The sequence below is a fragment of the Prinia subflava genome, chromosome Z (assembly GCF_021018805.1).
Source record: "Prinia subflava isolate CZ2003 ecotype Zambia chromosome Z, Cam_Psub_1.2, whole genome shotgun sequence".
In the NCBI taxonomy this organism is placed as follows: Eukaryota; Metazoa; Chordata; class Aves; order Passeriformes; family Cisticolidae; genus Prinia; species Prinia subflava.
The window spans coordinates 44,378,450-44,391,041 of NC_086283.1; the positions used below are offsets into that span (position 1 = coordinate 44,378,450).

The 12,592-nt window shown below is 38.4% G+C and overlaps 1 protein-coding gene across 7 annotated transcripts in view; it reads right to left on the reverse strand.

Moving 5' to 3' along the window:
• The window catches only part of PSIP1 (PC4 and SRSF1 interacting protein 1), a 37,514-nt gene that overhangs the window by 14,612 nt on the left and 10,310 nt on the right, over nucleotides 1-12,592 (reverse strand). For 6 of the 7 annotated variants that reach the window (XM_063423207.1, XM_063423206.1, XM_063423205.1 and 3 more), the window contains 6 exons: nucleotides 7,910-8,026; nucleotides 4,718-4,828; nucleotides 3,853-3,915; nucleotides 2,863-2,965; nucleotides 1,151-1,226; nucleotides 88-313 (listed from right to left, as the gene is read on the reverse strand). In XM_063423207.1, the coding sequence (XP_063279277.1) occupies nucleotides 88-313; nucleotides 1,151-1,226; nucleotides 2,863-2,965; nucleotides 3,853-3,915; nucleotides 4,718-4,828; nucleotides 7,910-8,026 (696 nt within the window). The remainder of the gene's footprint in view (nucleotides 1-87; nucleotides 314-1,150; nucleotides 1,227-2,862; nucleotides 2,966-3,852; nucleotides 3,916-4,717; nucleotides 4,829-7,909; nucleotides 8,027-12,592) is intronic. The other variant, XM_063423209.1, reaches the window with a different exon arrangement.

Sequence of the window (12,592 nt, forward strand, 5' to 3'; positions counted from 1 at the left end):
CAGTACAATCTAGCATTAATTTGAAGAAAGAGCTACAGTGATACTACTTTCTTCTATAGTAAAGTTATCAAGAAGGCAAAATTATACCTTGTCCCCTTCTTGTTCTTCTCCTTCATCTTCAGAATCAGAAGCTGATGCAGAACCCACTTTTGCAACATTTTTCCTTTTTGGTTCAACTTCTTTCTTTCCTTCCTTTTTATCAAATTCCTTCTTCGATTTCTCCTCTTCCTTCTGACTTTCTTCATCTTTTTTCCCTTGCTTTTTGGGCTTTTCTTCAGGTCCTTTTTTCTTTGACTTCTCCTCTTCATTAACACTAAAACAAAAAAAAGAGTATTTAGGCATCACATGCATTATCTACAGGGATGTAAAAGAACAACATTCTAACTCAGGAAGCTGGGTCTTTTTAACCACATAATAGTAAAATGATGAAGTTAATTCATTTAACTACTCTTCAAAAATACTCTTGCTCATTACCTGTTGGGGGATAAAAAACCCAGCAAATAAATATCAGTATGGAGGGCCTAATTAAGGTAATTAATTAATAGAAGTGTAAAGATCTAATCCAAGAAGTTTATTTTCAGTGGACTCCCCAGACACAGATGGGTCTGTAGGACCTAGAGTGCATGCACTGTAAACTAGTTTGATAAAGTATACTTATTTAAATTGTTCCTATTCAAAATTGTGCCAATTTATAGAAAACGAAATCTATGTTCAACTTTTGCTTGAGTTACTAGAAGCATTAGACTTGACATAAGAATCAAAGATGGCAAAACCAAAATTCAGGTAATAAGCAGTGTTGCAATTTCATCAGAAGAGATTTCTGAAACAAAAATGTATGAAAAGGAAAACAATTTTATTTTTGTGTGATGTTGTATTTTTGCTTAATAAATATCTTTCCTCTTCACTCAGCATACAATCATATAAGGATTTTTGTACAGATTAGACAAGTTCAGAAGATTAAGATCTTATCTCTCCTGTTTCAGAAATGTCTTTCCTTGAATTACTCTATATTATAAAAACATCTACACAAATAGTAACTTACACAGAACATTAAAGGGGCAAAACCTGTCAGGAGTAATAATCTTCAATTCTTAACATAAGGAGTAACATAGTTGACAACGAAGAAGCTTTATATTAAGAAAACACTCACAAGTCACCCTCTGATAGACATGATGGTTTCACCAACTTGGGTCTCCCTCTTGGTTTTGGAACTTTCACTTCAGAAGCTAGTAGTCATAGAGAAGTAACACATTAGTCCACACCACCATCTGTTCCTTGTCTATGTGTCAAGATACTTACTCAACATAAGCCACGCTTAAATTAAAATATACACCCTAACTTTGTTACTGTACAGAATTCAAGCTGAGTACCAAAATTAATCAAGATCTCTTTGAAAAGTTTAAGTGTTAGCAGTTTTTTAGCTGACTCCTGTGCTTTTTGCAATCTATGCAGTTGCAATTTGTTTCACATGTTGCATAACTAAGATGAGTCTTAAATTAGATAATGAGAAACCTGACATTAGAGAATGAAAAGCAGTTACTTGTACTTACATTTATTTTGTTGTCCACTAGTTTTACTCATATCTTGGGGTTTACATCACTTTTCAGGCTAACAAACCACTGTCAAGAACTTATACCACCACACTACAGTGTAGATCAAACTCCTTAGTTTCCTCAGATTCACCTTATTGATAGGAGTAAGGCGAACATCCTGCCTTCTTAGCACTTATGCACCTCAAATGCTCATCCAGTACCACAGTGACTATGTTGCCAGGAAACCTAATACTCAGTGTTTAAACTCTTGTTGGTCACAGAACAGAGCACTTTTAAGCATCCCATCAACAACAGAAAAGGCAGCACAATATATTTTCCAAAAAGGTTTTTTATATAGGAGGCAGAAGCATCTTTTACAGATCCTTTCCAGGTCTTATTGACAGTAGTTTGAGGAAATCAGAAAAAAAAATGTAAAGATAAAACTACAAATATTAAAAATGCATACTTAGTGCATGTAATGAGATGGCAGAGGGGGATGAATTAATACTTAATTTCCTCACACGCTTCCACAGCAAAAGTAATGAAAGCCTATTCAATTGTGATTCCACTGTTTTTATAGTGTCAGCAAATACAGAGGACTGTACATTATTTGTTTCCCTGGCTAGGTGCTCGTACAGTGTACTTAACTGCTGCAAGAACTGTCTTCCAAAGCAGTAATTAGTGATCAAGAATATCTGCAAGCTTACCATTAAAGTGACAATACATCATTGCTAATTTGAACAAAACAGGCACTACAGGACTATCACCAAATGGTTCTAACAAAACATTCCAAAATATGAGTTATATTTTCATTTGCCCATCAATCAACACAGACTATCTTAAACATCTTTTTGAACAAGTCTCTTCTGCTCTTATTTTGTTTTTCTCATCCTCTGAACTCCACCTACAGGCTCCTTGTTCCCCCAGTTATCATCTTTGTGTTTTATGGATCTTTTAACTCTATCAAAGCATTTTACAGACCTTTAATGACAACAAACCTTTATACAGCAAACCTGCCAGAGGGCTCCTATCATATATCTACACTTAAGCAGTATTCTCCAAGGAAGACCGACCTATTTCTAAAAGGTAATATTTGCACCCCAAACCAACCAGTCATTAATTTAGAAGACTAAACATTAATAGTAATAATTTAAATTCATGTCCTAAACTCAAAAATCTGAGGTGTTTTTTCACTACAATCTATTAGCAAAATCTGCCTTTAGCATGCAAATATACTCTGTAGTACTTCAGGGGAAGGAAATAACTCCCTGACTAATTCTACTAAAATATTTCTTTGGTGAAAAAAATTAAATCATTCTTCTGAAGTTACCTGCTGGTCTTCCTCTTTTGGGGCTTACTTTTGGAGACACTGGCCCAGTAGTTGTTGCTGCTGCCCCTGATGCTGCTTCCTCAGCTTCAGCCTGTTTTTCAGACTATTTTAAAGAATGAATTTCACCAGTGAAAAAACACATGGCACCAATAGCTCAATTGCTTTCTCAAACAAACACCTTTAAACTCGAAATATATTATTATGTGATTGCTTGTACACACAAAAACGTCTCTAAACATAGTAATAGGTTATACTTAAGTATTACTAATTTTACCCTCTCCAATCCCCAACAGTGATACTAGTCACTAACTAGTGTCCAGAATAAAGGACAACGAGAGTACAGATACAGCATACTACTTTTCTGTGACAAACAGGTCACAAACACTTCATACTCATCCCTCATCCCTGCTGTCAGCTGTAACTTTGGAAGGTAAGGTTTCAAACACAAAATTAGGATCTGTCCTACTTAATTCTAGTTTTCAGTTGGGTACCCTGATCTGACTTGCTGTGTGACCACAAGAACATTAAGGCTAGCATATGCTGAGCAAGCAGCTGCAACTGTCTCTTTCAAAGTTACTCTGTATTCTCCCAGGTGGTAGGGACCACAAGAAACAAATTCTAGTGAAAAAGGGGAAGTATTTTAGGTGTTAGTTCAATGTGATGAAGATGTTAAAAGAAATTTTTCAGAGCTTCAATGCAGACTATTTTATTAGAAGTTTAGCAAGAGTTTAGGTCTTATTTTTTCTTATTTGTAATGATCTGTTGGGAAAGATAGGGACTCCATGTTTAACATCAAGTTTAAAAATAATTAAGACTTGTAAAACACTCTGGGAAAACTTTTGTTCCTGCTAGTTTTTCAGAGATTTGAAAATGGGGAGTAGAGTGCCTAACACTTAAATTTATGCATAATCTGTAATTAAAGGAAGTAACATCCAGTATTATCATATCCAAAAAATTACAGTAACATGAAGTAATTCAACGTATTGTTACCTTTCTTTTTCTTCCTCTTCTAGCAGCTTTAGGAATAGAAGCATCATTTGTTTTCACCACATCCTGTGAAGATTAAAAAGGTTCCTAAGAATCTTAATAAAACAAAGATACATTTCATTTATTCTATTTTTTTTTACACAATTGAAGCCTCTGGCACACAGTTTAGACAAAAATCTTATAATATCCATGAAGACACTGCATGCTTTTAAATTATTAAAATTCAAAATTATTAGACATTAGGAAGAAATTCTTTACTGTGAGGGTGGTGAGGCACTGGAACAAGTTGCCCACATGGGTTGTGTCTGCCCAGCCCTGGATGGGCAGGAAGGGGCTTTGAGCAACTTGGTCTAGGAAAAGGTGTACCTGTCATTGACAAGAGAGTTGGAACCAGGTAATTTTTAAGGTCTGTTCCAACCCAAACCATTCTACAATTCTGTGATTATCTGATACTTAGAACTCTTTCCTGAGAGATAAAAAATAAGTTAAGTACTAAATAATATTTTGTTCTAAATAAAGATGCTATTTTAGTCTGTCTGGACTCTATCTAGTCTTTAAAAGAGGTACATTTGCAATATTGTAAGTGTAAGTGGTAAGTGATGAAATACGCAGGCTTCCAACTGTTTTAGTTGAACTTACAGACAAATCAGACTAGAAGGTTCCTCTCTGATGAAAACTTCAATTTCTGGGAGCTTCAGTAGAGAGGTATAAATGTGAGTGCACATACAAAGTTTTACGTAATTAAACACCTCCTGAAACTGCCACAGTAGTAATAACTGTAGTGTCTTAATACTTAGTAATAGATTTACACCAATAAACAGAACATTAGGATTGTCTCTGTTACGCAGAAAAAAGTACTCTTACGTACTTCTTTACTGGTTTTGTCAGAAGGTAAATCATCTTCCTTTGAAGTATCCATCTCCTTTTCTTCTGCTTCAGCTTCTGTAGGTAAGTTATTATCCCCTTTAGGGGATAACTGCTAAGCAAGTCAACAGAGGATAAAAAAGTGCATTAGAAAGTATTTTATAGTGAAAAGAGAGCATGCTAATTACCATCAGGCTGCTCTCACTTAAAGTAGTTTAAATCTGTAGGTACACTCATTTCTTAGATACTCATTCAAAGCCTAATCATACTGGACTACTTCCTCTTATGAGGAAGGGCCAAGGGAGCTGGGCTTGTTCAGCCTCAAAAAGAGATGAATGAGAGGAGACCTCCTCAGTGTGTAGAAGTGTCTGGAGAGTGGGTGCCAAGAGGATGGATCCAGGCTCGGCTCCACGGTGCCAAGCAGCAGCACAAAAGGCACTGGGCACAAGCTGATGCACAGAACTTCCATCTCAACGTGAGGAATAACTTCTTTACTGTGCAACGACCAAGCACTGCAAAAAATTGCTCAGAGGTTGTAGAGTCTCCCTCCCTGCAGATATTAAAGAACAATCTGGACACAATCCTGTCCAATGTCCTCTGGGGCTTGAGCAGAAAGGCGAGCTGGACTAGGTTCCTTGCAGCCTGACCCATTCTGTGATTCTGTGTGAATAACTCTTCAAGCCAGTTAAGGATACCTGTCGTGGCTGTGCTTCCTCACAGGTTCTTGTGCACCTGCTCTCTGACAGAGCGTGGGAAACTGAAAGTTCTTGGTTTAGGATAAACATGGCTTGGCAAAAGCTAAAGCATCAGTGTGTTACCAGCATTTTTCTCATACTAAATCCAAAACACAGCACTGAGCCAGCTAAGAAGAAAACCAACCCTATCCTAGCTGAAACCAGGCCAAATAGTAAACAAATCACAAGCAAGTTGTTTTATCATTTGTGAGATTGTAATTTATGCACTTTTTCTTGTTTTGCTGGGTTTTTTTAAACCTTTAAAATACTAGTTTTGGTTTGGTTGTGGTCTCGGTCTTAAAAAAAAATCAAGAGTTTGTAATTATTTACTTGAAAATAATCAACATTTCCTTGCAACCTATGTATCTGCATGTCTTTAAGATTATCAGTTCTATCAGTTTGAATACTATTAGCTTGTCCCACTTTCACACACTTTTTTTTAAAATTCCATTTTTAAGTAACTACCTTTTAAAATTTCAACACTAAACAACGCAACTATCACACAGCATTTCTAGTTACATGAAGATATATAACATCCCTGAGTCTTTTTACAGAGTACAATTTTGAGACAGAGGAACTATCGGTTCACTAAAACCAAAGGAAACCAGAGTACAAGGAGTGGTTAATGGAATGTTACAGCTACATTAGTATAAAAATAAAAGAAATTTGCTCTGTATTTTGCCTTAAGATGATCGATTAGGCAAGTCTATATGAAAGGACCCAGTGAGGATCTTCCATTCCATCTTTATGTTTAAATGGCTCTATGTCTCCCTGTTTCTCTTACCCTGTGCCAGCATTGAACAGCCTAAAAGCACTTCTAATGAGAAACATGAAGCTGAAGTCATTGGCATCCCCACTAGCACATGCTGCTTGAGGCATAAATTCAGAGTGAAGTAAACAGATTAATCAATCAGTCCAATTTAAAAGAAGTTTCCCTCTCACAGTAGCAAATGCTAAGAACAAGCACTTTTATAAGGCAGCATGCATAGGCAAGAACAGCACTGGTTTACTAACAGTGGCAGGAAAGTATGTGTTTCAAAGCACTGCTAAGGTATAGCAAATAGAACCCAAATGACCCTCACATTCTACACTTGCAAGTACTAAAATAAGGAACTCTAGGCAGTAAGAAGTTGGAAGAAATAATCCATCAATAATTCTGCAGGTTCCAACCCACCAAAACCGTTCTCAACATCATCTATCAGTATGCCACCAGTAGACTAATCTCTTTTCCCCCTCCCATCAAAGAACTTTTTTTACTCTTGAATTATTAGCTACTGGACACTAATCCTATTTGCCATGTATTTGATACATTGCAAATTCCTGAGTAGCAACTGTGAACCAGGACTGAAGGACAGCCAGCAACACCTACAGAAAAACTACATTAAATCTTGGCAAATAATCAAAATGGAAACAGAGGTCAAGAATAAAAGCAAGTCTATTAAAAATAGTCTGGCATTTAATTTAAGGGCACTGTTCATCCTGTTAAGTAGTAATTCCCAGTAATGAGTTACAAATAAATGAGATACCATAAACGTCAATCCCACCTGCATGGCAATTTTTGTCATTTTAGAATTCTATTCTTAAAACCACTGAGAAGGGTTGACAACTCACAGTATCTCTCCCATGCCACATGAGAAATATCCCCATATGAACAAAACATTCAAGAATAGAGAAAAGTGCATAGCAGTGTACTACTGAATCATTAAATGTACAGTAAGCTAGGAAGTTCCACCTCTTGCAGTATAAATTATGAACTGCACCAGCAAATTGAAACAAAGATGTTTTGGACTGAAATGAATTTTGTTTTGAGGGTTTCTAAGGTATGTATACATTTACAAAGCAAAGAAGCTAAACTGTATTAATTGCTGCATACTGATTCTGGCTTAAGAGTTGAATTGATACAGCTATGAAATTCTCTATAGAGAATTTCATAGCTGTATCAATCCTAAGTAGTTCATTAAAGGTATGGCTAATTCAAGCTGATTCTTATAAACCTTTTCTGGCAAACATATTTAAGTACCCTTTCACCCATGACAGACCCTAATGCTCTGTTCTGCTTCTCAATATAAATGATCACAACTGAAAGTGAGTCATACCTGTCTTTCCATAATATGAAAAAGTCTTCAAAAACAGAAAGGGAAAAGTTAACCTAATTCTTGATGATAATTATTATTTCCAACTTCTCTTGCCTAGGAAGTAATGTATGAATTTAGTTTAAGAGTATTATGATACAGGAATACAGGCTGGTAAAGAAATTAATTTTCAAAAATCATATAGCACCATAAAAGGGAAACAGAAGGACTGAAGTATTACTGTAAGTATACCTGAAAAGAAGCAAACATAGGCAAGTTACAACATTAAACCACTGCTAGTTTAAAGAAAGTATTTAAGTAAACACTTGGCAGTATAGTTTTGACTTGAAAATGTTTCTGGCAGAACAAAGCAGAAGTTCAATCACTTACTTTTGGGACAGAACACTTTTTTCTTTTGACTCCTGCTTTTTCTTCACTCCCCTCAGCAGGCTCCTGACTGCTTTCTTCAACAGTTTCATTGATAGCAGCGTTAATGGCTGGATGAGGCTTCAACAAAGAAAAACATCAAAAATTAGATCTAAATCCCCTCCTCACCTGAGGTGTATTCTCCCAAATACATTACTGAAGAAAGCATCATGTCAAGGAACCCCTTAATAGAAGGACAAGAATATTAAATACATCTTATTTCAATAATTTCCAATTAAGCTTTCAAACGCTAATGCTCTGACAACTCACTTTCACATTACCATACTGCAATGTATGTCTTTTCTTACATATAACAGATCTTAACATATCTGAAAGATTAAAAAAATATTCAGTCAAATTCAACATCTGGTGCTACTATAAAGAAGTGCATCTTAAAATATGCTATCAAGCCTAACTGATTGAACTACTTGCTCCTAAAACATAAACAGAAAAAGGATTACAGTAAGATTTAATGAATTGAAAGTTAAAACCATAGTAACAGAGGAGAAAAAGCCTTAATTACTCTTTTTTCTTCCATTACATTGTATATGGCCTTCTCCCTTACATATTAGCTACTTCAAATAAAGCTGGGAGAACTCCCCTGGCTCTTTTCTTCCCCACTGGGGAAGATGATTTGGGCTTAAGCCCAACCTACAATCTCCTTTCTGCCCTCCAACTCCCTTACTAGCAGTTACAAGCAACATCTGCAAAGTATCAGTACTGCTCTTAGAACATTCCAGTTGTGGCAAAGAAAGAGAAAATATGGTTCTCAGAAGGCCTTACTAAGATAAAAAAATGCAGTGGAGAACTGCTAGCAAACAACCTATTTTGCCACTGCTTGGGTCTATCAGAGGGAACAGTGGCATTTACAAAGCAGAAGCAGATTGAAGCTTCAAGTCTAAACTGCCAGCATTGTGAACCACAACACCTAGGCATCAAAACGCTCGGCAGCTGAAGATGTGGTGTGGCAACAGCCCACTGCCAGGGACAGGGATATCCCAGGAATGCCATGAACCTCAATGCATGTGCCATTGTCAAGGCTCCCACGCTGCAGTGAAACTGCTGAGTCAGTGCCACAAAGCCCCACTTAGCCAAGAGAGAAACGAGTGGGCAGCAAGTCCCAGCAGAGCTCCACCCACCAACAGAGGAAAGAAGGATCTTCACAAGATGCCGCAGATTCCTGGTGGCGACTACCTTTCTCACTTTTTGTAATTCTTTGCTTTTCCCTACTTTTGTATCTTCTTCCTTGCTCAGTTCTTTGACAGTGAATAAAAGTGAATTACTATTTTGATCACCATCATTTAACATCTTTTGTCACTTAATCTTGCTCCAGGTATATTTGAATTTCCCCACCTCCATGTTAGAGTGGTGGACAGCTTAGGGCACACTCTCAGACAGAGACATATGCCCAATAAAAGGACAAAAAGAAAAGGAAAAAAATTGCAAGTGAATGACTCTATACTAAGAGCTGACAAGTCTGCTCCTTTAATATCATCCCGTATCCAGATTAAAAGCTCAATTTTGCCTAAACATTCACGTGATCATCCACTTCTCTCTGACCATACCTGCTGCATGCCCAAACACAAAATTTCCTACCCATCCTGAATTTTTAAGCTCTGACTCCTGAATTATCTTCCCTGCCAGCTGTGTTTAAGTTTATAACTTAGCTCTAAGAACCTTAAAATCAAAGAGTTGTATGTAGATAAGACATACAGATCAAGGAATATCCTAAGATACATTCACATCCAAGACTGCAGCAAAAGAAATGTGTCCATTCACCTATGCACTGAATAGTACAACATATTAGCAGGCCATAATACATTATTCCACTTTAAAATATTGTTGGGAAAACGGTGTATTTACTCATTAGTACCTACATTAACTTTCCTTTTGGTTTTCATAAGCAACCACTTGCCGTCACTTTCAAGGTCCCTCACGCTTGTGGGCAGGCACCAGTGACATGGGTGGAACCGAGCCCATCACTGCCCTGAGCTGATCACAGTTGGTCCAGGGGAGGTGGCTGGCAAGAGGTGAACTGACCCATGGCAACACCCAACCTCACCTGAGAACAGATGGTGCCTTCTACCATGCAGCAATGCGTGAATGGGGAGAGGGGAGGGAAGGATGGTCATGCACAGAAGAAGATGCCTGCACAGGGCACATGGGGTTCTGAAGCAGAGTGATGCCAGAGTCATGGAGGGACACTGAAAGAGGAGATACAAAGCATTGCCCAAGCCAAGCTCCAGCCCAGAGGAGTTGCCTCATGTTGAGGAGTACATTTAATAAAAGTAGCTCATGTCATTGCAGACTGAGCTGTGAACGGCAGGAGCTGGAGGCAAGAGATCTTGAACTTTGCACAAAAAGGGCACAGTAGCCAGCCAGGTGAGTGGACACTCAGAGACATCAGAAGCCAAGGACTCGGCTGGAAGATCCAACAGTTTCCAAGCTTAGCCCCTGAGGGTATAAATGCCCAGGGCTTCCTTTTCTAGGGTCCCTCCCAGGAAGTGCCCAGCTAAAGCTGTTATTCTGTGGTTGAATCACAATTAAATTATTTTACGGACCCGGCTGTCTGAAACTGCTAAACGAAACTCAGGGTCCAGCCAGAAAAGCACCCTTGTTGGACTGTGTAAGTGTGGTGTGTTCAGGGAGCCAGCAGGGTACCCAGTGGATCACTGAAGCCGTCTGCTGCAAAGGACACCAGGCCCAGCTCAGGAGGTGCTGAGTGTGACCGTCACAGCGGCTCCTGGAAGGTCAGACATGGAATGGATGCTCCCTTAACACCATGGGCTGGCAGAGGGGATACAGATGGTACATGTCAGGGTAGGGCTGCAGGCCATGGAGGAGCCCACCCTGCACCTGCTGAGTAAGAAATAAGGAACAGCAAAAACCAAGTAACCACTTCACACCTCACTGTCTCCTCTACCACCACTGTCTTACCCTGGGGCACACACTGAAATATGCATAGGACACTGGGGACAAACAAAGCCAAAGCAGAGGTGGCCAGAGGGAGGCATGTTTCTCCAGCTCTATTTTTTTTTTTTTTTTTTGTCCTTGTTTCTTGTTACCAGAACTAGTAACAAAAAATCTATGTCAACTGACTAACCTGAACAAACTGAATGTTTTGTTGTGTATATCCCTTTTTGGCAAAGATGGTGGAGCCTCAGAAACTGATTTTAAGTGTTGCATATAGGTAAAACCTTACAAAAGAAAGGCTTGTAAAATCATGGCTGAGGCCTGCACATCCGCCTGTATTTGTGAAAATCAGCCTGCATATCAGCCTGTTCTTGTGGGAAACAATTTGCATCTGTGTGAGAAGGGACTTGTACCCATGAGAACTGATTCTGTACCCATGATACAAGAACGTAAACATCTTCAAAAAAGAAAACCTTTAGCAAGCACGTACATGAACAACTGAACTAACCAATGAACTGAGTAGCAAAAAGTTACTAACCAATTAGAATTAAACACGATGCTTTTACCATGTAAATATAAGCTGTGACTAATAAAGTGGAGCTATTTGTTGCACGAGGAAAAGGTGCCTTGCCTGTCTCTACTGCAACATTCAAGCACTCTGCCACCCTTAAACACCAGCTTCCCCACAAACTCCCCAGTAGTCCCAGGTTCAGCTGAGATAGAGCTAATTCTCATCTTCATAGCTGGTACAGCGCTGTGTTTTGGATTTAGTATTGGAATTAAGTTCAAAAGTCACAGATTTTTTCATTGTTGCTAAATACTGTTTATTCTAAACCAAGGAAAACACTACATAGTAAAAACTAAAACAGTGTTATCAACAAGATTCTCACTCTAAATGCAAAACATAACACTGCACCAGCTACTAAGAAAAAAACTAACTCTATCCCAAGGAAAATCAGGATATTACACATTTAAACATTCATTCCTTCCCTGACTAAAATATCCAGAAGTCCTATTCCTCAAAAAAACCCTTAGCTGTTAAACAAAGCCTTTTGCAGATGTACTCTACTAGCAGCAACAAAGACTACTCAAAAGTAAAAACAATAGCTGGCTAAAGGGCTTGATTTGCTCCAAGTAAAACTTGCTTTTAATAATGCCAAGCATAGAGTAGAAGACTATCAAAAGGAAAGCTTTCTACAGTTAAAGGACAAATTCAGAAACAAATTTGCATGAATCTGCTGTTTAACTTCATTGTTTCTGTAACTGAAACTGATCCAACCTTCCTGGTCAAGCAGGGAAACCGACAGCTGGCTGACCAGGACCATACACAGATGACTTCTAGATATCTGCAAGAATGAAGACTCCTCACTGAGCAACCTGTAGCAGTGCTTGGTGACCTTCACAGGAAAAAAAACAAAGCTTCCTTATATTTAGAAGGAACCTCCTGTGTTTCAGTTTGTGCTCTTTGTCTCTGATCCTCTCACTGGAAACCCTTAAAGGGTCTGACCCAGTCTCTTTGTACCCTGCTTCACATATTTGTATAAATTGAGGGGATTCCACATAAGTTCACCAGGGCTGAGCAGTCCAAGCTGTCTGAGGCTCTCCTCACAGCAGAAATACTACAGTGCATTGCATCCATGGCCTTCCATGGGTCTTTCAGCCCAGTATGTTCATATGCCTCAATTTGTACTGAGTAGCCCAGAACCGGATGCAGGACTCCAGTTAAAACACCCT